The 27880-nt window shown below is 43.6% G+C and overlaps 1 protein-coding gene across 6 annotated transcripts in view; it reads left to right on the top strand.

Moving 5' to 3' along the window:
* The first annotated feature begins 8441 nt into the window (after nucleotides 1–8441).
* The window catches only part of ITPR2 (inositol 1,4,5-trisphosphate receptor type 2), a 277577-nt gene continuing 258138 nt past the window's right edge, over nucleotides 8442–27880 (top strand). For 4 of the 6 annotated variants that reach the window (XM_074587414.1, XM_074587436.1, XM_074587395.1 and 1 more), the window contains exon 1: nucleotides 13778–14120. In XM_074587414.1, coding sequence (XP_074443515.1) covers nucleotides 14029–14120 — 92 coding nt within the window. In that variant the 5' untranslated portion in view covers nucleotides 13778–14028. Of the gene's footprint in view, nucleotides 10969–13777; nucleotides 14121–27880 lie in introns of those variants that run through there. The other 2 variants (XM_074587404.1, XM_074587448.1) reach the window with 2 other exon arrangements.

Below are 27880 nucleotides of genomic sequence, written 5' to 3'. Positions count from 1 at the left end.
AAGAAGCGCAGAGGCGAGTCCTTTGTGGATGTGGAAATGGTGTCGCTCTGCAGCTCTGGTAGCGAGGACCTGTGCTGCAGAGTTGGTGGGCTGGCATGCAGACACTGGTGCCAGGAGTGCAACTTGTTGCATTGCACTGTGAAGGCCAAGCGACGAGGACTTAGGGGACATCACTCTGGTTCTGGCCTTGTCTGCCCCTCGGTTTCCACAGCTATGGAGTGGAAGTAGTCTCATTCATGCAGATTTGGGAGGAAAACACTCCACAAAACACTTTCATATCAGTAAACACAAAATGATGAGGAAGAGGCTAGAGTTAAATTTACTCCTGTTTTGGAGGCTGTGGACCTTCAGGCATCACAACGCCCCTTGGCTGGTGATCCTAAAAAATAAAGTAGTAACCTCATTTTGTAGCAATTACTGGTTTTGTCTTTGGGGAATTTTAGTTCAAGCCCTTTGCAGTGATGTTACAATGCGTAATTATATGACTTGAGGTGCAGTTAGATAGATGCAAATCATCTCGGTATGCTATCTCTCCATTTAAACAGTGATTTGTTTGCCATTTGGGTACATAAAATACTTTGTTTAAAAATTAGTTGAATATACTTTCAGTAAGAACATCAGTGGGAAATAATGAAATGTAGCCAATTTGCTACTACTCAAGAACATCCAATAACTCCCTGGTGTCGTTCATTAACTCTGAGCTTTATGCAAAACACAGTCAGCTAATTCCACACACAATACAAACCATACATGAGTCCTCGTGTTCTCTGTTTATGGTCTTTCCCATTAATCTTTAACTTCATTAGAAACACAAGCTGGCTCCTTTATTTGCTGGGTGTTCCCCTTAATTTGAATCCTACTTTTCATTTTTGGGATCTCTCTCTTTGCTGTTAATGTTGTTGTATGTTACTGACACACTGGTACTTTTCTGGGAAAAAAAAGTGTCAGAATTTTGTAGCAAGTTCACAGGTTTTGGTCAGGGAACACAAATTATCCCCTTTGCAACCAGCAAACTGATGTCTGGTCGTGTAAAGAAATTTGTCAGCAGGTGAGGCTGTGTACGTGCATGCACGCGGGTGTCTGGGATAGACCAGTGGGTGCCACACCGAGATAAGCAACCTGAATAAAAGCCCATTGAAAATGGTAAAAAATTGTCTACAGTATGGGCACTTGACCACCAATTTTTTTGTTATTCTTTCCTATCCCTTACCTGAGGGTTGTACGTAAAGGCTAAATTGCTCCCTGGTCTGTTTGCACAGTGTCTAGCACGCTGAGGTCCTAATGACTGACAAGGGCTCCAAGGTACTATTGCACTATGAAGAGTTATTAGTTTGGCAGCTGAAGAAAAGCAACAAGTTTCCTTGCTCTGTACGGTAACCGACGATTTCTCTTTACAGGGAGGGGAGGGATGTGCGTACCTGCCAGTCTATTGCGAACACCATAGTTCTCAAAGCACCAGCTGAGCCAGTGCTGCTGAAGGAGGTCATTCCCTGCCATGCGTATGACAGCCTTTCAGTAGGGTTTGCCACCTTGTAATACAAACTGTCTGAACTTAAACATCAAAATAGGATCACACTTCCATGCTAGCTGTAAAAATCAAAATGAAAACTTGTGACACAAAATAAACCACGGCAATCCCTGCATTCCTCCTGTGGTTCTGCACCACGTACGTAACTTGTTGGGGGAATATTTACCATGGAGGAACATCTTGTCCCTGACCCGTCATAGCCTGCTCCCTCTGGGCTGTCTGCCTCTCATGCTGCAGGGTTTCTGAGCATTCGTTTTGACGAACAGATACCGCAGCTGGATGTGGATGATGTGTGGTAAGAATGCTATGAATTTGAATTTGTCTGTAGAGGACTACGCTAATCAGTGAAGTCTGCATTCTCTCTTTCTATTGGATGAGTTTAGAGCAAAACACCTTCCTCTCCAGCCCCCTGTTGTATCCCTGGGATTCAAAGTATGAGATCCATCTGATTTTCTAGTGCCAGGATTTCCTGGTGGTTCAAGCACTGACTTGGAGACATCATTGTGCCTTGTCCCTGCCTTTGGAGACATCATGTAATGCTCTTTTGAGTAGCATCTGAGATTCAGGTCGGAACCTCTCAGACTTTTCAAAGGTAGCTAGGCAGGTTAAGCACCGGTGTCATTGTTCTCTGCAAGTGCTTCAACAGCCCAGCTGATTCACAAAATGAATAAATCTTCAGAAATGCCTGCTTCTCAGTGGCTAAATTCATAACTCTCTTCTCAGGTATCTCGGTTCTTCCATTCCTCGCCTATGCTGTAGCCTGTTCAGGTAATGCTTTACTTCTCACATGGAGGCTTGTCAAAAATACGTTCGTTAACGTTGTGCTTATGTACTGCAGGAATGTGGGGGATAAACCAGTTTTTCAGATGAGATGGCTAAGAGGAAACTTTTATCTATCAAAATACACTGAAAGATTCTTGTGGCTGGGGCAGGGCTTCTGTTCTCCACTGCTTCCAAAATCCTGTATGTTCCCTGATGTTTGTAGGTGGCATGCATGGGCGAGGGGCTGAAAAGGAGAAACAGAGGACATCAGGAAGCAGCAGCAGCAGACAGACGTTACCTGTCCCTGCCACGGAAGGATGGAGTGGCCTCGAAGCTGTTGAAGAGATTGAGAAGAGGAGGTAACAAGGGTAATGGGTGGGAAAACATGAGCTTGGGGTGCAGTTATGCTGCAGATTGGTAGTGGCTTGGCAGTGCGTACTGGGAGGAGGGGTGAGTTCATCACGGTATCGGTACGCTGCAGAAATGCTTTAGTTTGGGTTTTTTTTTTGTGTGTAGCAGAAACGGCACCAAGCATGAACCACGTCATCTGCCACCTTCACGGCCTTGGAGAGCAGGTCAGCAGTATCTTCTCTCGGCTCCATTCTGCTGCATCCGTGGAAGCAGTTGCCTGTTCCCCTTTTTCTTTGTTCAACAGCTGCCACACGGCCCTCGCCGGCACACGTGCAATTCAGGGGATTTCTACAGGCTCTGGTTGCCACAGGAAGCATGTTTTTCTCCTCGATGTCAGATAGCAAATTGTACTGTGATGAGAAAATTGATAGAAATCAAAGATTTTTTCCTTTTGGGACTTCTTTTTGCCTTCACGCTCTCGTTTTCTCATTAAAATGTTGTATCTCTAGTAAATTTGTGGGTGAATCTCCATCCAGCCTGTGCCCTCATGTGATCCAGCCCCACTCCATACATATCTTGTGAGCACTTTCTTAGCACTTGCAGCTATTGAATAACAAATATGCACCAAACTCGACATGGCCTCTGTCTGTATATTCATGTCCCTGCCGCTGAAAAGGCAGCAGTTCCCACAGGTGGAGCCATGGTTGTGAAACAGGTGCTAATTGTTCTGCTGATCTCAGATAGCAGGCTCGACTTTTATGTTTTCCATCTGTTTTCAGCCAGCAATTTAACATTACTGCAGTGCACTGAGGAAATAATGCCAAGTGTGGTGCTAAATGTGTCCATATGCATTTTAAAATTTTGTTCTTATTAGCTAATTCCAACAGTTTCTTTGCCTATGACGTGTTAACTATTTAAACAAAGCCCCGTTTCAGTAGTAGAATAGCTTATCTGCTTCTAACTTTTCCTTTTTTAGATTTACAAAGTGGAAATGGTGGGTAAATGATTCTGCTTTATTTAATACACTCCTTTGCGGTTGCCTACAGATTAGTTAAAATCTAATTTCCTAAACATGTCCGTATTTCTATGTTCAACTACTACTAAGGTGCAAAGCATCTTGCAAGAACTACCGAGAAATAGGAGGTTATTTCACTGATTTAGTTTTTGTATAGCATTGAAACAGGGATTTCTTTAAGTGTGCACATCACTTATCTATTTAAAAATTATGATGCTAGAGGATATGAAATTGTTCCCCTCAGCCTTCCAGGATTCAGCTGTGTTATGATAACTTTTAAAGTATTTAAGGAAGACACCTAAATGAGGAACATATTTTAAAAAAACCAAACAACAAAAACCCAAAACAAACCCAAACAAAAAAAACCCACCCCAGCTCCTCAGGGACAAGGCATAAACTTAATGCAGACTTTTTTTGGTATCATCTGTTTTGTGACTCACAACTTGCATCATTAGTACAATGTCAAATATTGACGTGTTGTGGGGGACAGAGGTAAATCCATGAAGCATTCCTAAACGAAAAAGCAGTTCAGGCATTTCTATGAGATTAGTATGCAGGCTGTTTTTTTTTGTTTGTGTTTTGTTTTGTTTTGTTTTTAAATTCCAGGTAAATTTAGCAGTTTGGGATTCAAGATGCTTTTAGATGAGATTTTTTTTTGTTTCAATCCACAGTATTCTGGACCGGTAGGAAGAGAGAAAGACCAATCTGGGAATCCAAATGTGCAGTAGTGTTTTGATGGTATTCGTAATTCCGTATTAGTTTTTAAAAAAACCCCTGTTTCTAATTAATCCATTCTTATTCAAGCTCTTATTTCCTGGGCACAAGTGAGCTGTCATGACAGAAATCCATTGAGAGCATCTCCCATTAAGGGCACTTCCTTCATTTAGGCATGAAATCAGTTTGAAGTATTGGTGGTGTGGACCTCAAATCTTGGTCCATATTTGGCCTCAAAGACATTTTCTGCCTATTTGGAATCCCAGACCCATCATTTGGTCATTTGGTTGCAGAAAGTAATCTGCGTTTGGGACAGTTAAAGGTAGAAGAGACTTTGGAAGGATCCAACCCAGATGCACCAATGCTGCTCCAGGGGTGAGGGCATGGTAGGCTAGGACTATCAAAGATGATTTCTTGCACCTCCCTGTCAAATAATTCTCTAGACACAGTAATCAATAGAAAAAAAAAAAATCATTCCTAATCTCTAATTTTTCCTTCCCAACAAATTTCCGAGAAACATTAGATATTTGGTGTTGTGCTTTTAGAGAGGGGTGAGTGAGAGGAGTTATTTCTTTAACTGGGTTTTAACGCCTCTGGACCTCTGATGCCTCTAATGCCTCCAAGACCATGACTTCTTTGGAAGTGCAGTGCCAATGACCCAGCGCCCATTGTCTTGTGTTCACCTTCCTAATGTGTTATTTTCAGCCTATTTTACCCACCTGAAAGCTAGAAGAGGCCTAAGTGACCCCTGCTGTCATGAGGAAAGACTGGGTCTTCTGAGAAAAGCTGCTTTTCCTCCCATCTCCTTGCCTGAACCCAGCTGTATCCTTGGAGACATGCTCACCAGCAGGTATTCTCCCAGACCAGAAAGGGCAGGGCGTTCGTGTTGGACTTGATCATCTTAAAGGTCCCTTCCAACCTAGACGATTCTATGACTTCATCCAGAAGTTAGAAATGCTAGTGCAGCCCAGGGAGGATGGGCCTGGTGACAGCTGCTCGAGCAAAACTAATCGCAATTTTCTTTCCCCTCTGGTAAATTTAATATTGTCAAAAAAAAAACGAACCCAAAACCAACAACCAAACAAAAAATGCTGGCACAGCCCTATTTTTTTTTTTTGTCTTAAGAGTAACATGGCCAGTATGCTGCTGAAAGGAGACATTTCCTGCAAAAAAAAACCCCCAGCATTTAATTTTGAAAAGTAAGAAAAAAAATTGTTGATCAGAAAAAAACATCAAAAGCACAAGGCTTTTTAAGCGGTCCTAAAATGCAAAGCTTCCGCGGGTTTGAAACATCTTTCCTGATGCTCTGCATGATAAATTTAAGAAAGAGAGGGAGGTATTCCTCAGGTATGCAATTTCAAGCTCCATGATTGCAATTAAATTGCAGCTATACTGCAATTACGGAGATTTTTCACTTTTTTAATACATTAGCTATATTCTTCAGGAATATTAACTATTGCCCCTTTATCCAGCTGGCAAATATAACTGCATTTTTAGGCTTCTTACTACAGCTGTTGTTTTTCTTAGACTTTATTGTGGAAATTTTCGCAAAACTTTTGTAATTTCTTTTTTTTTTTTTTTTAACTCCAAAATTAAGATACTGAGTTTCAGTGAGATATATCAACCAAAATGTTCATCATTGCTCGTATGATTCCATATATAATTATTTTAAAGAACTGCTGCATATTAACTATGCTGTATCCACGCTGTAATCACTGCCATAGGGTCAGCTGGTAAAATGGTGTTAATGACAGGAGTCAGAACACTATGGCTTTGTAATTACAGTTACCATACTCTACAGGTCCGCTGATTCTTCTGTTGCATGGGTCACACTTAGGAGTGGGCTAGGACTGAAAAGGAAGTTATTTTTAGTACTTCCCTTCTATCAAGATAATTTACTTTTTTCCCTGCATTTTTGGGTTTGAACATTCCAAAGTCTCATGCCAGCCAGCAAAAGAGAAAATTCAAACTAGGTATGTCTCTCACTTTATTTTGTAGGGAAAGGCTTCATTTTTAGGCAGCCAAGCAGAAAAGAAAAACCCCAGGAGACACTGCCTGATTAACAAGTCTGTGGGGACTGGCAGTGAGTTCTGCAAGGTTGAAAGCAAACTTGGTGTAACCGTTGGCACTCGTTCCACGTAGGAATAGTAAGTTCATTTTTGTGTGCTTCCTGATGCTTGCTCTGTGGTTGCGAGCCGATAGAAGGCAACGCTTCAACTTCCTGAATCCTCTAAATAAAGCATCCTTTCTGTAGAGATGTTTTCAAAGAAAGGCACATTGTACTTTCTGCTTTGGTCGAGTTTTCGTATTTGGTTCTTTGAATGAACAACTTTGGTTGTTAAACAGTTGGAAACTTATTTCAAAAGGCTTGAATGTATCGCAAGGAAAAATATCTCCACTTGAATGGCTTGGAGCTGCTCTCAGAATTTTATTTACGTAGCTGTTGTATTGTGCCACAGTTTGAAGGGCATCCAGGCTTCCTCTTTAATCTAAACTCCTTTTACTCAAATAATTAATTAATTCACAAATAACTTCAGTTTTCATTATTTCTAAGTTTGTTTCTTTCAAGAGATTATTATAGTAAACCAGTGATGATCTAAATACTTAAATTAATACATATATTAGCTCTTGTAAATTCAGATGTAGCGAACAGTAAAGCCAGCCAGTCCCCATCCATTCATGCACACCATAACATGAACGAGCATGCCTGGATAGTGAGGATGCAAAGCTCATACCCATGCCCTAGTGAAACGCCCAAAAGGTACTTGTGAGAGCTGTTCATTTTCAGAGCCATCTCTAATGTTGAGAAAAATGTACTTCCCTCCAGTAGAAAGTCCTTTATAAAACTAGGTGTTATGAATTTAGCTAGAATTTCCTGTTCCTACTAAGCCAGGTTGAAGAAAGAGGGTAGGCCAACACTTGACTGCTCCATACGCTGGTTTTCTCATTCTCAATCAAATAATGACGCTTATTTTGCATGATTCACTACACTCCTGTTTTATTATGTTACTAAACCCTGTTTATCTCTGTCAGGCCTCTGTTTTCCCCAGGTTATTCTGCTTTTTTTAACTGGATGCTCAATATGTTGTATGACATCAATACCAACATATTGTTTAAAACACAAACAATGTTTACAGGGACCTGAGGGACAAAGACCCTCCCACTGTAAGTGCAGACAAGGTTCGTGACCACCTGAGGAACCTGAACATACACAAGTCTATGGGACCTGATGAGATGCACCCCAGAGTCCTGAGGGAATTGGCTGATATAGTTGCCAAGCCACTCTCCATGATATTTGGGAAGTCATGGCAGTCAGGTGAAGTCCCTGGCGACTGGAAAAAGGGACACATTGCACCTATTTTTAAAAAGGGTGGAAAGGAGGACCCCAGGAACTACTGCCCTGTCAGCCTTACCTCTGTGCCTGGGAAGATCACGGCACAGATCCTCCTAGAAGCTATGCTAAGGCACATGGAGGACAGGGAGGTGATTTGAGACGGCCAGCATGGCTTCACCAGGGACAAGTCCTGCCTGACCAACCTGGTGGCTTTCTACGATGGAGTGACTGCACCAGTGGACAAGGGAAAAGCAACGGATATCATCTACGTGGACTTCTGCAAGGCCTTTGACGTGGTCCCCCACAACATCCTTCTCTCTGAGTTGGAGAGAGATGGATTTGATGGGTGGGCTGTTCGGTGGATAAGGAACTGGCTGGATGGTCACATCGATGTCCAGATGGAGAGGGTTGACGAGCAGTGTCCCTTAGGGATCCGTACTGGGACCGGTGCTGATCAACATCTTCATCAGTGACACAGACAGTGGGATCAAGTGCAGCCTCAGCAAGTTCGACGATGACACCAAGCTGCGTGGTGCGGTTGACTGCTCAGAGGGACAGGATGTCAACCAGAGGGACCTGGACGAGCTAGAGAGGTGGGCCCGAGCAAACCTTATGAAGTTCAACAAGGCCAAGTGCAAGGTCCTGCACTTGGGTCAGGACAATCCTCGTTATCAATACAGGCTGGGGGATGACGTGATAGAGAGCAGCCCTGCGGAAAAGGACCTGGGGGTACTGGTGGATGAAAAGCTGGACAGGAGCCAACAATGTGCGCTTGCAGCCCAGAAGGCCAATTGCATCCTGGGCTGCATCAAAAGAAGCGTGGCCAGCAGATCGAGAGAGGTGATTCTCCCCCTCTACTCTGCTCTCGTGAGACCCCACCTGGAGTACTGTGTCCAGCTCTGGAACCCTCGGCACAAGAAGGACATGGACCTGTTGGAGCAGGTCCAGCGGAGGGCCACAAAGATGATCCGAGGGCTGGAGCACCTCTGCTATGAAGACAGGCTGAGAGTTGGGGTTGTTCAGCCTGGAGAAAAGAAGGCTCTGGGGAGACCTTCTAGCGGCCTTCCAGTACCTGAAGGGAGCCTACAAGAAAGCTGGGGAGGGGCTGTTTGCAAGGGCAGGTAGCGATAGAACGAGGGGCAATGGTTTTAAACTAGAGCAGGGTAGGTTTAGATGAGACATTGGGTAGGTTTAGATGAGACATGAGGAAGAAGTTCTTTGCAATGAGGGTGGTGAGACACTGGCACAGGTTGCCCAGAGAGGTGGTGGAGGCCCCATCCCTGGAGACATTCAAGGCCAGGCTTGATGAGGCTCTGAGCAACCTGATCTAGTTGAAGGTGTCCCTGCTTACTGCAGGGGGGTTGGACTAGATGATCTTTAAAGGTCCCTTCCAACCCAATGCATTCTATGATAACAGCAGTAAAGAGTTAACTCCCACAGTAAGAAAAAAGGCAAAATGAGTCCCCACAGCTATCTATCAAGAAATCACCTAGTACTCTGACATTTGCTATAGGCAAAGAAAACAAAGCACTACCAGCAATAAACCAGTTCTTGTGTGGGGGTATTGTCAAAATAAGCTGCTCTGGTGCGCTCTGATCCAACTCGCAGGCCAAGTAATGCTGTCTTTTGTACATCCAAGTGTTTTGAAATGCCATTGTGCTCAAGGAAGAGCTAGGCTGTCTCAAATATTAGTATCCACAAGGTAATGGGCGTCTGCAGCTTCTGTGGGAAACTTCATTAGGTGCCTTTAAAAGCCAGGTCTTCCTCAAGTAAGCTGTTAACTGTGTGTTGCTTGAGATAAGTATATTAAATATATTCCAGCTACAGATGGGCTTTAAAATCAGAGTTGGATTTGAAATATCAAAATGTCTGGAATGGTCTGATTTTTTTTTATTTTTTTTTTCCCCACCCCCTCCATTAAAAAGACATGAAACAAACCCAAGGTTTTAGGTCCAAGCTTTCATATACTTCCGCGCTAAAGTTCTGTCTGGATTTTGGCCTGGTCCCATCTATATCTATTGTATTAAAACAGTTAAAGGCATTCTTCTCTTCCCCCTTCTCCCTTGCAGCTGGAAAGGACTATCCTCTGCTTTCATGAAAACAAACATCAGTGCTGCCTGTTGTACAAGCCTCTAATTGGTAAAGTTTGCTTTCACTGAAGTGGCCTATATATCCGTAACTTCATACAGGAGGTAGGTTGTGTAGGTGTGGGATTAACGTCTTTCCAATCAGACAATTTTCAAATCCATAAAAAACTTAACTTCGGTCAGGAGCCTCCCCTCTTTAGACAAGATGAGCAGGAAATTCAGACATCTTCCTAAGATGCGAGGGGTGGAAAAGGAGCAAGAATATGGTGATGTCGGTCTATTTGCTTGGTGAGTTTTTTGAGTCTGAGGTCATTCTAATACTGTATATTTTCACATCTAACGTGGATGTTCAGTGCTGCGTGGGTGTTTCTTTGACCTCTCTGTGGATAAACTGCTTCTCTTCTGCGCCTTGTGTGCCTCAGCACAAGAATGAACATCAAAAACTAGGACGTAGAGATCACGGTAAAATTTCCCTGTATTAAAATACTGCCAAATACTTTTATATTGAGATCTAATTTTAGAATACAACTGCAAACACCACTAGAAATATTTTCTTCTCTGAAAATAAGTAATAGACTGGAAATGGAAGTTGAGTAAGAAAGAATTCTTCATTTTTACAATGTACTGAGTAATATGTGCGCTGGGGCGGTCTGTCAGCAGTAGCCGATGATTTCTGCGTCTGGGTCCTGTTTCACGGCAAAGCCTGTATTCCTAGCATTGGAACAAAAGATTAGCAGGCATAACTGATGGAAAACATATTCCAGTTGCTGGCTAAGCAGCCTCACCTTCATCCTGCAGCTAATTGCAAGGTTAAAAACCATAGTAAGAATATCCATATTTATCAACCAATTTGGTTTATTTCTGCTCCAGATAACTGAAGCAATATTCCACTACCGTCTCTGACCATGCTTTATTTTTTTTCTATGTAGACTTGTTATGACAAAATCTCTTTAGCTTTAATTAAATTTTTCCAGATACTACCTTCATAAGACTAGCACTCAAAGAGGCACAATCATTATTTTTAATAGAAGAGGGCTAATGCTTGTTAAAAATGATAGAGGAGCATTTGTTGCTACTGAAGTTTCCTGTCTGCAAGGAGAGGATCAGCAAGGGTTCCTCAGACCTGCGTCTCCAGGGTGATCTTCGTACCAATTTACGACCTGGTCTAGAAAAGCAAGTACGTGCTTGCTTATTTTCAATGTACGAATTATCTGGTAAAATTAATGAAATTGTTGGACTGTTTCAATGAGACGGGCTTAAAACAAAGTGTTTGCTTAAATACGTGACTGCCTTCTGGATCTGACCTTTACTTTTTTTCACAAAAGCGCTCATTTCCTACGACTCGCTTCTAGTCAACAGGCATTACTGCTCGGAACTGGCTTGAGATTTCCAGTTCATTTCATATATATATCCAGAGAGATAGGAGGTGGTAACAGCCTTCAGCTGCTGGCGCGCTCCAGCCTAAGCCAAGATGAACAAGCCTGGAAATGAAGGAGAACGCAGCCTGTGCCTTGATTTCCTTGGGGGGGAAAGAGGCAAAGACGGCTGCAAGTGTAGGACTCCTATCAGTTCGAGCTTTGCCACAGCAAGCAAATGCTAAATATTTTCTGAAGTGACCTGAAATAACCTTCTCGTAATGCCAAAACCACCCAGGCCCTTTTCGGTTGCCCACAGGCAGGCAGAGCTGCCGAGGGCATAGCACGTCCTGCTTCCGTGCTGACAACCTACAGGGATGTCTCAGGTATCAAAGGACACTTCAAATGGCCCCAGTAACCTGTGTTTAGGCAACAGAGTTGAACTTTTCCTGGCTGTGGATGGTCCCAAATGGGGATTTTCTCCCAGGCATACAAAGGACAGGTAAACTTGCTGCTTGGCTGAGTTATGAAGTCCATCCTCAGGAAAACTCCCACTGATCTAAGGCACGCCTGGTTTTCATTTACCGCTGGGAAACGTGAAACCTCCCTGGCTTGAAGTATCTTAATTAGGCCGTTAAAGCCTGGTATAAAATGGCTGAGATAAACAGGGTCAGGAGTACAAAGGATATTGTCAATGCATGGTAAAGCTTTTGCTGCTCAGCCCCGGGTTCAAACTGTCCAGAACCACATTTTCATGACATAAAATGCCTGAGCCCTCTGCATGGTGGCTCCTGGGAGGGACCCTGGGTCAGTACTTTTCGCTCAGTCGGCACTGTGGGCAGGGAGCCTTAGCTTCTCTCCCCCTTCCGTGCCTTGTGCTGCTCTGACTTTCAGTTTCTAAATGTGGTGTGTTTTAATTTTGTCCAACTTTGGGATTGAATACGTGTGTGTTGGGCAGTTTGAAAGACCTCATCTTTGGTTTTCCTGTGCAGGGGCTGGTTCCAGAACAAGGGCACTAGCACTTGCTCTTTTCATATTTCTTTTCCAAAACTGTTTTAACAATTGCCGTTACGCCAGGAAACTGATTTGAAGGTATTTGGTAAAGTGTCAGATCTAGGGCCTAGGTACGTACGCATACGTATGAATGCAAGTGCAGGTCTTTGGTGGTGTCTTTGTATCCTGCTGGGTACAAAAAAGAGACAAATCCAAAATATTCACCATAAAAGAGCAAAAGGAAGAACTCTAGAATGGCATAACAGTTTTTTTTCGGTGCATGTAGATGGTAAAACTTTTTTTGACTTTGAAGACTCAGCATTTCTGATGTCAAGAATTTATGTTCAGAAGAAGTGAGATAAGGCTGGAAGCTGTAGATGTGGGAAATTAAATGCAAGTGTGAAATCCTCAGTTTATTGCTCGCTTCCAGCAGTCTGCACGTTCCTGCAGCCAGATTTATATTCTTATCATTTAAGACACAGTATTTGGTCATGCTGTCAGACCTGGGTGGGTTGTTTTTTCATTTTTTCTTTTTTTTTTTTTTTCCTCAAATGCTACGTTGGAAAAATACACTGGGTAACCAGTGCTAGTGCTGTTTTTTCCTGTAATTTGGAGAGTTGTCTCAGGCAGGTAAAACATAGCTGAAAAATCAGAAAAAGTAGAAACGCTTTGATCCTTAAAACCTGTGTTGGAAATTACATTTTTTTTGTTTAAAGAATACACAGTGTTTTTTTAAGAATAGGAATCCCATGCTGGGGCTAGCCTTTCTTTTGAACTAAACGCTTCCATCCTCCGATGGGTGCGTGGTTTCGCTGGCCCATACTTGGTCTTGGGCAGTGCATTGAAGCAGCCTGGATTTGCGCAGCCCCATGTGAGCCCCTTTGGCCACCAATGTGGCTTGTGCAGTCCCGTCCGAGCCCCTTTGGCCACCGAGGTGCAGGCTGGGCCTTGGGCAGCCCTTGGTTGTGCCTCTGGGGCTGCAGGTGTGTGGTGGGCGGGAGAGGGGAGGCTTGGCAGCCCCCCACTCTGCTGAGCGCCGTGAGGCTGCGGTGTCCCCACTTTCCTCGGCAGAGAAGTCTTCCAGAGTGCTCTCTAGTTTGAGAGTAATTTTGTTTTTTTTTTTGCTTTGTTTTGTTTGGGTTTTTTTGATTAAATTCGTGGCAATTTTCTTATGGAAATGTGCGCTGTGGGAATTCCTGCACAGGAGTGCAGCAAGGTTAGCTTCGATTTAAAAAAAAAAAAAAAAAAAAAAAGGTGAAAAAAAAATAAATAAAGGATTTGTGGTTCCTACAGTTTGTAGGCCATTAAATAGAGGGTGACACGGGCTGGTGATCAAACTAAGCGCAGGGCGACTGTGGTCTTGGCAAAGCGGGTGGCAGTGGGGCAGGGACGCCCTCCCACCCCCCGGCCCCGCTGCCTGCCTCGGGTTCCCGGCCCCCAGCCGCCGCCTCCAGCGCCGGACCGCAGGGAATTATGGAGGAGTTACCGGGGTCTCTGGAGGACCTCCCCCGGCTTGGCGGGCTGAGCAAAGGCGGTGTGACCCGCCGCCCGTGTCAAGGCCCCGCCTGGGGGCTGATGGTGGGTTCCACCCCCGACCCGGGGGTGGTGGCGGGGCGGTGCGGGGCGGTGCCGGGGGGCGGAGGCGCGGGAGGCGGTGCGGCGGGCAGAGCCGAGCCGGGCCGGGCCGTGGCGGTCGGCGGAGGGCAGGGGCGCCGTGCTCATGTCAGCCCGCGCCCGCCGCCAGCGCCGCGTCTCTTCGGCCTCCCCCCGGGTCGGTTTGGCGTTATATTTAATTTAATTTAATTTTTTTTTTTTCTTTGAAAGGGGAGGCGTGCGGCATCCAACTTAAAAAAAAAAAAAAAAAAGAGAGAGAGAAAAAATGAGCCAAAATGTCTGAGAAAATGTCCAGCTTTCTCTACATCGGGGACATCGTGTCGCTCTACGCGGAGGGGGCGGTCAACGGGTTCATCAGCACGCTGGGGTGAGTTGGGGTGCAGCGCAGGAAGCGGCCGGCAGCGCGCGCTGCCGCCGCCGCCGAGGTGGTGGCGAGGGGGAAAGTAGGAAGTGATGAGCCGGGGCGGGGGTGGGGGGAAAGGGGAGGCGTGAGGGGAGAAGTTCTCGCACAGGCCCGGGGCGGCGGTACCGGCGGGGCGGGCAGGCGGCGGTCGCCCCCCGTTGGGTCTGGCCCCGCTCCGCGCTCCCCGCTCGGCTTCTGCCGGGGCTGCACCTCCGGGCCGGCCCAAACCGGAATACCCGGCGTTTGCCAGAGCCCGCTCTGTAGAAATAGTCCTGTGCTCTACCCACATGCGTTAATATCACTGCTGTTTACGGTTAACTTTTTTTTTTTTGAGGGGGATGCTTTATTTTATCGCGCACCTGAGAATTTTCGACAAAGGCGTGAAGGACAAAAACTTTCTGGCTCGTCGTCGTAATCAGCTGTTAAATGTGCATCCCTTTACTTCTGGTTTGCCTTTGCTTGAGGTCTTATCTGCGGTTGTTAACAATCAGATACATATGATCAGATATTTAGTTTTGTGGGGATGCTTTTTCCATGAGCTCTTCTGTCTCTTTGCGGGGTGAAGAGATGTAGTATAACTGTGGCTGCTTCGCTCCTGCTTGCTTGAGGTTTTTATTAACCTCGACCACTTTGAATCACCTTTTTGGAATCCAGGACAGAAAACCACAGTGAATGACATTAGGAATACAGTGATATCTTTCTTTAAACCATCATGTAGTTTGGTTGCAGTGACATGTCCCGAGGGTGCAGTGGTTCCCTCTGATGTTTGTAGGAGAGCTGCAGTAGTGGCATGTCCAGAGTAAGCATGTCCTTAAACCTTTGTCAATGGAAACGTCTCAAACTGGCTCAAACTCCAGTTAAATATCAGTGTCATTGGCTGCTTAAGAGTTAGCTGTACCTTCAGAGTAGCAGTTGAACTTGCTCAGGCTGATCCACTGCTGGCTGACATGTGCCTGGGTATTGCTCCGGTGTGTCGTGTTCGACTGCCTGTGTCCTGAGATCTCAGTGGGGAACTGTAGGGTGAAGTAAAGGCAGTATTAAAATGCTAACAATAAATGTCTAAGTCACTCGATGGGATGCTGTTACTGGAAAAGAGACGGTATTCAAGATCCTTTATATTTTTTTAATCTTATTACTGCTTCCTATCCTTGCTGTTCACTCTTTTCATCTGTTGACAAGTGTTTTTCCATGTTTTGTTCCTCTGTTTGCTAATTTTGTGCCTTCTCTATCTGTGACTCTGTTTTGTCTCACATCCACTTTCATTTTGCTGACTCTCGTAATTTTAAATCCTGTCTGAAAATGTTTGTTTTCTGCAACTGTTGATCACTGGATATTGTTTCTTATCCTTATAACTCCAGCATCGCTTCTTTGTTGGCATAATTTGTTGCTGAGTTGTTTGGTTTTGTTGTTGTTCTGTCTCATTGCTGCTGTGTTCTGTTATCTGGGGAAGCTATATTTGCCGTAATTTTCTTTTACTTTTCGTTATGTTGAGAAATGTTCCTCATTTCACAGAACACCTGCTTGTCTACAGTCATGAATGTTTCTGCTGTGACTGGCGCTTGTACAACTGCACGTTGCTTGAATACGTGTTGGCATTGCCGTGTCGCAGGCTTGAGACCACTGATTCTCCCCTCATCCCTTGGAGTTAGGGCAGGACATTTACCCCCAGTTTTACTGACGGGAAGCCAAGATCAAAGCTTGCCTAAGGCACATGGGCGTTCTTTACCAGAAGAAATAATTGAACTCAAGCCAACACCCTGACTAACAGACCATCCAGGCTCTCTTTTAGTAAGAGCCAGCTAACCCAGCTCAAGAAAACTACCTGGCATGAGGCAGGACCCCTGTGTGCATCTCTCCTTCAGCAGCAGGCCAGGAGTTCGAGAACGCTGATGTAGCTCTGTTAGCTTTTCAATACAGCTCTTTTTGTGCCCTGCCGCCTGGCATGGTTAAGGCAGCGGCAGAGCCAGGAGGCTGGAGTTGAGGAGCTGGAGGCCTTGAAGGAAATGTGAAGTCACCAGAGTGGAAAACTCTACTAAAGTCTACTAAAACTCTAAAAGTCTACTAAATGGGAAGGCTGACCCCTCTGCTGGTGGTACAAGAGCTTGGACTGAAATTTAAAGTTGTGATGCTAAGTCATATTATCTGGGCCTTTGGACCAGTGGCAGCAAGGCAAGAGGCAGAAAAAAAATATTGTACGTTCAGGGAAGGTGTGTGCCCAGCGGCACATTTGGTGTGTAACCATTTCTAAACTCCTGCATCTCCTGCGTTCCTGCAGGTTCTCTGTTCGGCGCGAGCATCTGAACAGAGGTGGCCCTGTCTTCTAGAGGTGCCTCTTGGTGGTGAGGACAGAGTGGGGTAGGAGTAGGAACGACTGCTTCCTCGCTTCGTTTGGCTGATGCGGGTTCTAGTCTTATTGTTCTTGCCAGTATTACTCAGGGTGCTTTTTTGGAAGGTGCTGGGCAAAAAATTTGTGTCTTTTAACACTATTTAGTCCATCGGGTAGCCTCATGTGGTTGTAAGAACTTGAAATCCAGCTCAGGTCTGGTGACTCTGCAGCAGGGAGAGAGTCCTGTTTATTTTAAGCTGTCAAAGGCTAATTGTTTCTTAAAGCGTGAGTGAGGCTATTCTATAAATAAGATAAAAAAGTGCACAGCACTTCTCCAAGTGGGGGAGGTCCGTCACGTCAGCAGACCTTACTCCTTGAAGAGTTGAACCAGCTCAACAGATGAGTTTTGAGGTGGAGATTTCTAAGGAAACGCAGTTTCATGTGTTTTAGAATGGTTTTTGCTCACTTGCTAATGCAGAAATTTTCCTGTGCTTGGTTTCCCCAGGAAACCTAAAGCCAAGAGAAAGATGCAGCTGAGCTATTGAGATCAAGTATAGGGTCAGATTAATATCTACTAGAACCTTAGTGTGGAAATCTTGCTCTGGTGCAGAGAGGTACCCTCTCCTCTACCATTAGCCAGAGCTGCCCTTCTCCATTTGGGATCCGTAGCCTGGAACATCCGCCTGGAGGTAGGTGCTTATGCCCCTTCTTCCAAAAACTGAGCACAAGCACGGTCTTTTAAAATATGGTTACAGAAGGAAGAATTCAGAGTGGCACTGCCTCAGTTCCTTGATTAGGAGATCCTTCTTGTTCAGGAGATGGGCTATCCATTCCCCCTGGCCCCATGTCCAGGCGGGTGTGCTGAGTCGTGCTGGATGAAGGCAGAGGTGCCTCTCCACACCTCCCTATGCAGAAAAGGTTTGAGAGCTGCTCGAATGATGACATGCTGTTGGACCCAAAAGGGACCCAAAAGGTTGGGGCACTTCTGTGAGCTGGAAGAAACCTGTGCTCACGTCCTTGGCTCTGAACTATTTTTATTCACTATAAACAGCTGTTGGATGTGAGTGCGTGAGGGCGCTGCTTTCAGATTTGATCCCTCTTAGTCAGAAGAGGAAACTGAACCTCTCTTCCGCAGCTGGGGCTAGCGCTGTCGTGTGGGATGGGGGCAGGAGGAGGGAAGTCAGGCAGTGCGGCTTCGAATTCTTCCTTCCCCATCCGTATTTTAAGAGAGAAGTTATTCTCGGTTTTGGGAAGAAAGGGTGTAACCACCTATCTCCAGGAGGTTGATCCACGCTGTGGATCCCATGTGGAGAGGGGGCACCTCTGGGCAGCATACAAGAGAGGGTTTTAGGGCTCAGTATTCTCCATTGGCTACTACAGGTCTTTGGATATGTGAGGTACCGAGACTCCAAGCAATCCCCTGCCCTTTATTTCTGTTTGGCTTTGGGTTAATTCTGGGTTTGGATGCTGCTCTAAGGTGCTGGTGATGTATAATCTGGCTTTTCTGATCTCTGTGAGCTTCCCCCCCCCTTTCCTTTTTAAAAAGAAGGGTGCTTTTGAGTGTATAAACTGATACTCTTGTGATTTACTACAGAAAAGGAGATGTTTGGGAAAAGGAATTTACATCCATGGGTTATTTTCTGCCATTTCAAGATATATTTGGTACTGGCTTATTGGACTGTGCTTATTAGCTTCCCCCCCCCCCATTTTTGAGCTCTTACTGTGTTTTAGCTTTTGCACAGCTTGAGGCTTTATGTCCTACGGGAGGTATGTGGCAGAATTAGGCAATGCATCCAGGTATCTTAAGTTGTCCTAGACCAGTGTCTGAACCTCACGAGCACCTTCCCCAATGTTTTCGCAGTAAATGTTGGAATGTTGGCAATGATGCTGGGAATTAGAGCTACTGTTAATCACCTTTTGGTACGAGTTGAGGGGGGGGGGGAAGTATTCTCGATTGGAGAGGTGGGAAAAAAGTAAGTAACGACAACAGCCAGCATCAGCTGTTGGAAAGTATGACAATGGGCCTGTTAGTCACCATCAGTAGCTGCATTCCTGTCTCACCTCCATAAACACGCTTTTGTGCCATAGCAGTGAGAAACCTCATGGAACATAATTAATGGAGCATGCAGCCAGAAGCTGCCTGCTAGGTAATGTATGGCAGTGGATGACAAGGAGCGCTGAGACTTATTTCTAATTAGCAGCAAAAAGTGTGTTGTAGAGTACTCAGACTCATTTTCTTGAGTTTAGTGGTTTGTCCTGAATAACTTGTCTTAATTTGTGGAAGTGCTTGCCAGAACTTTCTTATTTGAAACTAGTATCACAGTTTTCTTTAGGCTCCTTCCCTGGGCTTTTGTGCATTAGTTGTCTTATTGAAGCTGGACTTCACACACAGATTGAGTCCGTCGTACTTTGTGAAGGGACAAGATTAAGTATAAAGTGCTTATAGAACAGCATAAATAAAAATATTCCAAATACAATGAAGGCTGAAATGTCTCATCTTGGTGGCCTCAGGAACGGTGCTAAGAACAGATGTAGTGACTGATGATGCTTACAACACACCAATGCAGTATTTTCATCAGTGCACTTTATTTATTTATTTATTTATTTTTTACCCTTCTGTCCTACTGTCTGAAAATGTAAGCTTGGTTAAGGAACAGAGTACTGTCCTTTAGTTAACAGCGAATTTTTCTTTCTTGTGCCAGCTGACAAAACGTAGTTAGTCAGGAAAGAATAGAAAGCCTGAAGAAAGTGAGAGTGGCATAACTAGGATTACTTACAATTTAATTCTAAAACATAAAGAATCAAATAATGCCTAGAAGAGGGAAGGGAAGGGAAGGTGAATTTCAGCTTTTATGTGGGGAAAAGTGTTTGTGTATTTTATTACCTAGGTGCTTTATCCTCTGGACTGACAGTACCGGTGAGATTTGACAGTTTTGATTGTGTGTTTCCTAATTTTGATTGTGTGTGTAGGATTAGCATTTTCAGAAATATGTTCTCTTGGTTGTCTTCCTAATGCAAAAGCACTGGTCTGAATTCTGCAGCTACTTTGAATGTGTGCTAATGTACCTGGGAACATAATTTGGCCCATCCTATGACATTTTGCATCTATAGGTGTATTTCTTTTCTATGATAACTTGCTTAATCATAAGCTGTATTATATGCATTATTAAATACCTTCATTGATGTTACAATAAATGCCACATAAGCAGAGATGTAGACATATAAGTACAACTGTGTCTTGCATACCTTGCAATTCAATACATATATCAAAGCTTATATCCTCTGTAATTATCCACTCACATTAGCAATTAGGCACTGCTCCAGCTTTGCCATTTATAACGAACTTATTTTGATGCTCATCTCAAATATTCTAACAACAGTGCTGTCTTTAAATAAACAATGAGACAAAGCTTTCCACAAAGTGCCCTTGTGGGAATGCAGCAAGTAATGAGCCCCGGAGGGGGTTTGTTTGTTTCAGAAGTTTTACTTGCACACAGAGCACAGCTTGGGTGTGAAGGAACGTAGGATTAGACTTAATTGCGGTATTATGATTTACGAGACTGTATGCTAAAATGTAATATCCTCAGTTCAGAGAGCTCATTATCAAACAGAAGTGGAGAGAAAATTGGGGTTAGGGAAAGAACAGATTGATTTAATAATTTAAAAGTGAGTTTACCCACAAGCTGTGTGGTAGTAATGGAAGTAAGAGAGGACTTGAATTTTGAATTGAGACAAGCGGCGTGGCTATTACAACTTCTGTAGTGCTCGGCTGGACTATGGGTAATGTGGGGAGTAGTCAGGAAAGAGAGGGGAGATTGTTTAACTTGCGTGACTTTAAGTCTGATTTAACTTCCTTTTACATAATGAGGAGATTAACTAAACAATCTTTATACGGTTCTCAGACTCACTAGAAATCGAGGTTATCCTTTATTTTAAAAGTACCACAGAGGAAAGGGTCATATCAGTCTTTGACTTCCCTGTCTTGGAACATTATTTCCCAAGAAGCACGTGAACCTTTGCTTGGTCGGGTGTTTTACTGCATGGCGAAGCATTTGAAACCCTGTGCCCTTTGCTGTTAATGGTGCAGGTTGCTCCTGCTGCTGCTTGGCTGAAGCGTGAGCCTGTTTGTTGGGCACTAGCACAAAGCCATGTCCTCTGCATTGGTAGTTAATGCACTTGAAAGTCTGGTTCCTGCTTGCTTTGAATGGTCTGTTACTTCTTGTATGAAAGGGAGACTGGTGAAGTTCGTATGACTTTGATATACTTGATTAGGGATATTTATGGAAAAAAAGGAGAAAGGAGTTCAGGATTTTACTTCTTTCCTTTTCTGCGTTGCGTTTTGTCACTTGTTCAGAGATGCATCTTTTATTAAGGACATAAAACCTCTTATGACTGCTTCTTTTAAACCTGCATTTGTTATTTGTAAATCTGATTCCATCTAATTACTTGAATCAGTAGTTCCACTGCTACGTAGACGTGTAGACACTTCCTGACATAGGTCCTGGTTTCAACTGTTTATAATGATGCTAAACCTTGACTTTTTGGACCCAAGGTAGATGCCTGGGGTTGAATGTTTTGGTGCGGAAAGTTCCAAGTGAAATGGCATTTCTGAGAACAGGATAAGCAAAAATGCATTGGTTATCCCTGTTTTAAAAAAGGGTATCTTGCAGCTGCGTGCTGAGAACCTCCCTGAGCTGCAAGCGCTGTCTCCCGACCCTCTTCTCCAGCATGGAGGGCTTGTCCTTCTCTGCCCCTTTGAAAATTTGCCTATGTTTTGACAGCGGTGAGTTGAGGAAGGATTTCATTCAGACCCCTGCGACCGCAGGGGCTGCCTTGGTACCTGCCTCTTGCTGGAGGGTAACGGGTGTTACCTGTCAGGGGCAGCTTCTCCTCCCTGCTGGCACTGCCCACCAAAAGGCCCCAACCTGACCTGCAGCTGTGTGGGAGGTGAATCCCAGTTCCCCGGATTTCCAGCTTCCTTTCCTGGGGGGCGGAGGACAGATGCAGTTGTCCAGCTGCTTTGTGTTCCCTGTCTCTGGAGAAGTAAAAATAATTTCTGTTTTTACTACCTCAGTGCACCTCAAATATGAAACGAACTTAAACCAAGAAATTACATTCTAGCAAGGTAATGGTTTTGATTGCAAAATTGGAAATAGAGTTAAACAAGGAAAGCAAAAGACAGATGAAACAGGGGCTTAAAATGTACTTGTTATTAGTTATTCATGTCTTGTATTAGGTATCACCTGAGCTTTTGAGCGGCTGTTTTGGCTGTGGTAACCAAAAGATTGTATCAGGAGTAGCCTTGTTGCTCCAGTGCTGTTTTTCCACCTGTGTGTCTGCCTGGATCTGTGTCTACCTCTGACGTTCATTTGTTTGCCATTTTTTTTTTTTTTTTTGATTGCCGTGGAGTAGAAACAAAACATCGTTAAAGGCACATGATTTTAAAACAATTCATATTTATTGCTTAATAATAAAGGAAAGAGGACCCTACAGTGGTGACTGGGCTGGGCAGCGTGGAGTCTGTGTGGGCATGGCGGCACTGTCCTGCAGTGAACCTGAGGACCAGCCACCTCATCCAGAGTTCCTGCAGCACTGGTTCTTCTGCTCAGGTTTACCTTTTGACTTAGCAAGCTGTGTGAATTGTCGTTATAAACTTTGGGCAGATTTTGCAAACGATGTCCATGAATGTGTTTATTCCCCCCCCCGTCCTGTTGCTCAGTAGCTTCCCTCCGGTGTGTCTAGTTTTGGGGGGGTCCTTTTGTGCGAGCGGAAATGTTTTGGAGTTTGGTGACTTGAGATGCTGCCTGTGCCAAAGGTGCCCCAGCCCTTTGTTGGCTTCACAGGCACATCACATTGCCCAAGCAGGATTTTTTCTTACCAGCATTTCCACTGGCTGATGAGCGGCCACGGGGTTGCTAGATTGTGGAAAAGAAAACAAGAGGACCATCTCCTCTGTCCTTCCAGTGCTCCCTCGCTGGCCCCTGGATGATGAAGAAGAGAGAGCGGAGGTGGGTGCAGAGGGGTGGGTTGGTGAAGGGAGGGTGAGGTGGTGGAGGAATTGGCAGAGCCGAGGGTGTGTGTGTGGAAAGAGGTGGATGTGGCTGGTGGGGCAGCGCGTGGTCTAACAGGCAGCACGGATTAGAAGGGAAGTAGGGCTGAAGAGGAACAGAAGGTGGTCAGTTGCTGAGAGATCTGCAGTCCCCTGCTGACAGAAAATAGTTGTGAAAGCTACTGGCAAACTGTCTTTTCTTTTCAAATCGCTCCACACAGAAGAAAGCAGCCTGTCACTGCCACTGCTTACTTTGGTATTTTAGATGGTGGAGGTCTGTTCTGATGCTAGTATGGTCTCAGACGACTGAATATTTGGTATTTTTTCCCAGGGCTTTTGGCATCATTTGGGAAAATGCTTAATGATACTACCTTCTCCAAGAGAATGTCTGAGCTACAAAGTCAGTTCCTCAGAAAGAAATAGCAGTTTTAAGATTGTCTACGGTACCTTACGCAATTCTTTGTGCAAAAGCACAACAGTCCTTACTAACATGGTACTATTGTTTGCTGACATGGCTGACTTGCTAAGTGCATGCGATGTCCAATGCTTTTGTAACAACCAAGCTTATATATAATGAATTGTGGTACTCTGGTAATCTTCTTGTATAATAAATTTTGGACAGTTTGTTTGAAATGCCCCTTTAGGTTTTTACTGTCACATGAGTGAGGGCATGGAGTTGAAATTTATACGAAATTACTTCACTGAAGAAGGCTAGAAGAGCATATCCAAGTGTGGTTGTTATCATTTGATGCTGTAAGTTAAGGTTATTACAGCTCTTCTCTATACAAAGAATTGATATTAAAACAGTAACCAAGTTGTTGTTCTTTGACCTCTGGCAGATAAAAATCAAGGTCATTTTAAAAAATCAACAAACAAACCCTGAAACAAGGTGTTTTAGATGAACCTCAAAATACAGAAACTTACAGAAACTTACCATCCAACGCTTGGATGACTTATCTTGATTTTCTTTCAGAGGCCTGTTTGAATTTCAAACAAGTTTTTTTTTTTTCTTGCACTTGACATACACAAGTTAACAAATGTTACAGCTGAAAGCATGCAGCCATAGGATTAGGGGAATGGCTGCTTAAACTCATGGTAAGCCCCAAATTTTTAAACCTACTGCCCACAGTTAAAAGACAGCAACCCGTTTCTTAGGGGTTTTCCTCTTTTCAGTGTAAATGTGCGCTGGGATTCCTGTGTGCAGAGCAAGTGCAGGAGGCTCTGATCCACCCAGCTCCCTGCCTGCCTCCTGAGGGGGCTTTGGACGAAGGCTAGAGGAGCAGCAGGCACAAGCCACCGCAACATCCCCAGCCACCCCTGCAGGATGTGTTTCATTGCGCTGGGGGGAATTTTGCCTGGCTCCAGTGTGCGTCTGCATCCTGATGCCCGTGAAATTTTGTGTAGTTGTGTAATCTTGAGCGCTGTGATGGGGAAAATTTAACGAGGCAGCTTTAGAGGGCAGCTAAGTTGAATGTGACTAGTAGAGTTTTATCTTAAACCTTGCAATACCTGGTATTATTTGTAAATCCCAACTCCCAGGGCTCTATGAATTTTTGGATATCCTCAGCTTCCATTTAAGAAAACGTGAGTTGCTCTCCCTCATGGGTGAGGGGAAAAGCTTGAAAATAGGAATGTTCACAAATGAAAGGTGTATAAGGAGTGCCCTGAGTTTAAAAGTAATTTTCTTCTGCTAAGTTTTAATCAGAGCACATGGTTTGCAGGTGGAGGGACAGGTAACTAATGGAATGTGAGTACATGAGACTGGAAACAGTGCTTTTTGCATGACCTTGTTGATGTCATTTTAAAGTTAGCTGGGTTTTGATTTCTGATGGGCTCGCCAGTTGTTCCAGATAACTGAATCAGTAGTGTGCTTTGCTAAAGTATTCTCAGTCACCTTTTAAATCTGATTAACATTTCTTCTATTCTTCAGAAGCAATAAACAAAGAGGGAAAGACTGAATATCGGTTTTGAAAACACTGAGAGCAGATCTTTGTACATTTGAGTGGTGAAAAATATTGAAAGACATCACTAAGCAAGTTCCATTTTTCCAATCAAAGAAGAAAAGTTTTAAGCCTACCTAGAAAGTTTTAAAAAAATATAAATTCTTTCATTTAAAAAAAAAACAACCCAACAAACCAAAACTAAACGAACTGTGCCAAGTGAGAAAGGTTAACTGCCTGTCAGTGGTATTTACTTTGATATCTTGGACAATTTCTGACTTAGGTTATTGCCTTTTGCCAAAGTAGACTCAGTTTCAGCCGAATGCCCTGTCCCCTTCTTGCCATCTGCCACTTGTGGTGGTGCCAGTCCGTAGACTTCATTCCCGTTCCAAATTGGAAAAATAGGGCCTGGTGAGCTTGACTCGTTACAGGTTGATGAAAAGTCAGGGTTAAGTGCAGAGTTTTGTGGAATTTCATTGTTCTAAAATGAGGTTTTTACATCAGGTTTGCTGATGTAAAAATCAGGTAGGGCAATGTCTGTAATGTGTCTCCAGTTGAAGGCATAACTTAGTAAGTCGAGCTTTGAGGTTGAGCAGGTTTCAGAAGTAAGGAACTAATGTAATAAATATTTTGGATATTAGTGTTGCTGTAACAACAGTAAAGTTGAATACTTCAGCAAATACCAGAAGTTCAAATTTTGAATAAGGTAGTCAAGTATCTTTGTAGATATCCTTTCATATCATAGCTGTCATTGTAGTATGTTATTTATAGACAGTATTAAGAGTATTAGAATACAGGAAAAAAATATCCTTGCCTGTAAATGATAAAAGTACAAAGTAACATACAGAAAATTTAGTGGATATTGTGTTAGGGTTTTTTTTTGTGTTGTTGGTGAGGAGGTAATAATTTATTTGTGTTAGGCTGTAGTTGACTTTGTTGCTTAATATATGTTCCTTCATTCAGAAAAGTAGCTAACAAAATAGCGGCAAAGATTCATGACATTACTTCCTGTATAGATGGTCTGAGATGTAGGTCTGACACCTGCAAATTTGTAGACTTACAAACTGCAAATGTCATGAGTCAATTAAAAAAAAACAACAAAAACCCAAAAACAAACCAAAAAACTGTTGAAGAGTATTCAGGTTAAGATTTCTACTTCCCTGCATAGATTTTCAGGAGTACTAATAGATGGATTAGAATTCGATCAGGAAGCCATTCCGAGGCAGGCATCTGGCTCTTCAGAGAGGCTGCTGCTATGGACCTGGGGCAGCCGCAGGAGTTGTGTCAGAGGTGTGCTCAGTCTCTGTTAGCAATGGCTTCTCTTGCAAAAATGAAACAAGGTCAGGACCTGGCAGGCAGTAAGTTTTGTCTGTATTAACTTTTGTAGTTGAACAGGTTTTTCTGCCACTGAATGTAAGGACCAATCACTGTATCTTTTTTTTTTTTTACCCCTATGCAATATCTAGAATACAGTAAAAACGTTAATTGTAAAGTTCTGCTATAACACCTCATTTGAAGCAATACTGTGCATGAGGCTGGTGGAGTCGAACTCCCGGCCCGTGTGACCGTTTCATCTGGTCCATTTCCTTTCTGTGGCAGATTAAACTGTCTACTCTGATTAGGCTGCTCTTAATAGTATCATTTTACTCGAGTAGAGCTGGAAGTGGGACAGTGCTGGTTTGAGTTTCCAACCATGGATCTAAAGTATATTTAAAGGGAATTACTGTAATAAGGGATGGTACACAAGCAAAGGAGCGACTTGCGTGAGATTGTTAACAAATTGGGGAACATAACCGAAGTCTCCAAGTTCTGGGTCAGTGCTCTTTTATAAATGTTGATCTAGTAAGATGTTCAATGATAAGTTGCATAAATTGTTTTACATTGGCTTATCTCATGGTAAGCCTTGGGAGTAAGACAGCTGTGACAAAACTAATTAGTTTATTAAAGTTTCCATGTATCAAACGTTTTTTAAGTATATATCTAAAGATGCAGAATGAGCTTTATGATTGCAAGGAAAAAAGCATGTGCTCAGAAGAGTTTTACGCTTGCTGGCATTGTTGTCATCCTCGTACGTTGGGTGGAACCTCGTTGACACTGGTAAGTGTAATTACTGTTCTTCATTTGTAATGCAGCGGTGAGATAAAATCCTTCCTCCTTTCTGTGACCAGATAGCTGAAAGCAATAGAAGTCACCACCCAAAGCTCATACACTTGGTAAAGCCTAAGTAAAAGCTGAGCTGTGTTACCCAAGAAGCTTCCTAGAAAGAAATTCAGCATTGACAGGGCAAGCTATACAGGCCTAAGTGAGTATGAGTACAGAGAACATAGGACGAAAACTCATAGGCTGAGAAAACCTGCTACGTTGACCCACAGAGAATAAAAATGAGAGCGTGCTACTGACCATTTTTCTCTCTGAAAGCTGTAATCAAAGAAACTCGTGCTGTTTGGTTTCTCCTGTGTCCAAGAAAACAAGAATTTATAAATTCTTTCTGAATAAATGATCAAGAAAATACCTGACACCATCTCAAACTTTTTCTCTATAGTGGAAACAGACCTTAAGTCTCCAGAACTGACATCATCGCTTGTGACTAACGATAACCTGGTATCGTGAGGTGGATCCAACTTCCAAAATGGAAATTTGTGACTGGTGTTCTTGTCTCAAAAGAGACCAGAGAGAATTGCTATGATTTTAACAGAAGAACTGGAAGCCTTGCAGATAGAAATAAAGCAAGGATAAAAATGCCATCTGAAAAAAAGAACTGAGTACATCAGAAGGAGCCAAAGCAAAGAGGTTTCCTAGTGAATGCTTTGAATGATGATTTGCAGATGAAAGTGAAACCTTTTATGGGCAGCAATTAAAAACTGTCTGGACAAGTTTGGGAAATGTGCAGGCAATATACCCACTCTCAAACAGCAAGGTGGGTCAACGGAATGGTAAAAAACATATATTTTGTGGAAAACCAGATCAGAACCACAGAAAATAAGTGAGGAAAGCTTGTGATTGCTTTGAGTTTGAGCCTCAGCAAAGACAACTTTAGAAATGATCTTGCAGATCACTTCTGATTAACGTAATAATCAGTTATCCAAGTGTGGAAACCAGGGTATGAGGAGACAAAGGGGAGTTTAGGGGGTGATGAAGTATGATAAAATTTTTGAACTACCTGGGGAGAACTCCTGTTGGTGCTTAAAATTTCAGACATTTACATCATAATTTATCTAAGAAATAAGTACACAGTCATGACAGACTATGGTGAGGCATCGTGAGGATAGCTTGCCATAGGGTTGTAGGAATTAATAGGGCTGTGCTTCCACAGGCGTTCACAGATCTAGGAGCAGCAGGGTGACCTTGATGCTTCACTGAAATGAAGTCTCTGGAGGCTAGTTGCAGATATTGCCTTAGGCAGAAGATC

Source organism: Larus michahellis, chromosome 1 (genome assembly GCF_964199755.1).
Source record: "Larus michahellis chromosome 1, bLarMic1.1, whole genome shotgun sequence".
Lineage (NCBI taxonomy): Eukaryota > Metazoa > Chordata > Aves > Charadriiformes > Laridae > Larus > Larus michahellis.
This window is presented reverse-complemented; position numbering and strand designations above follow the sequence as displayed.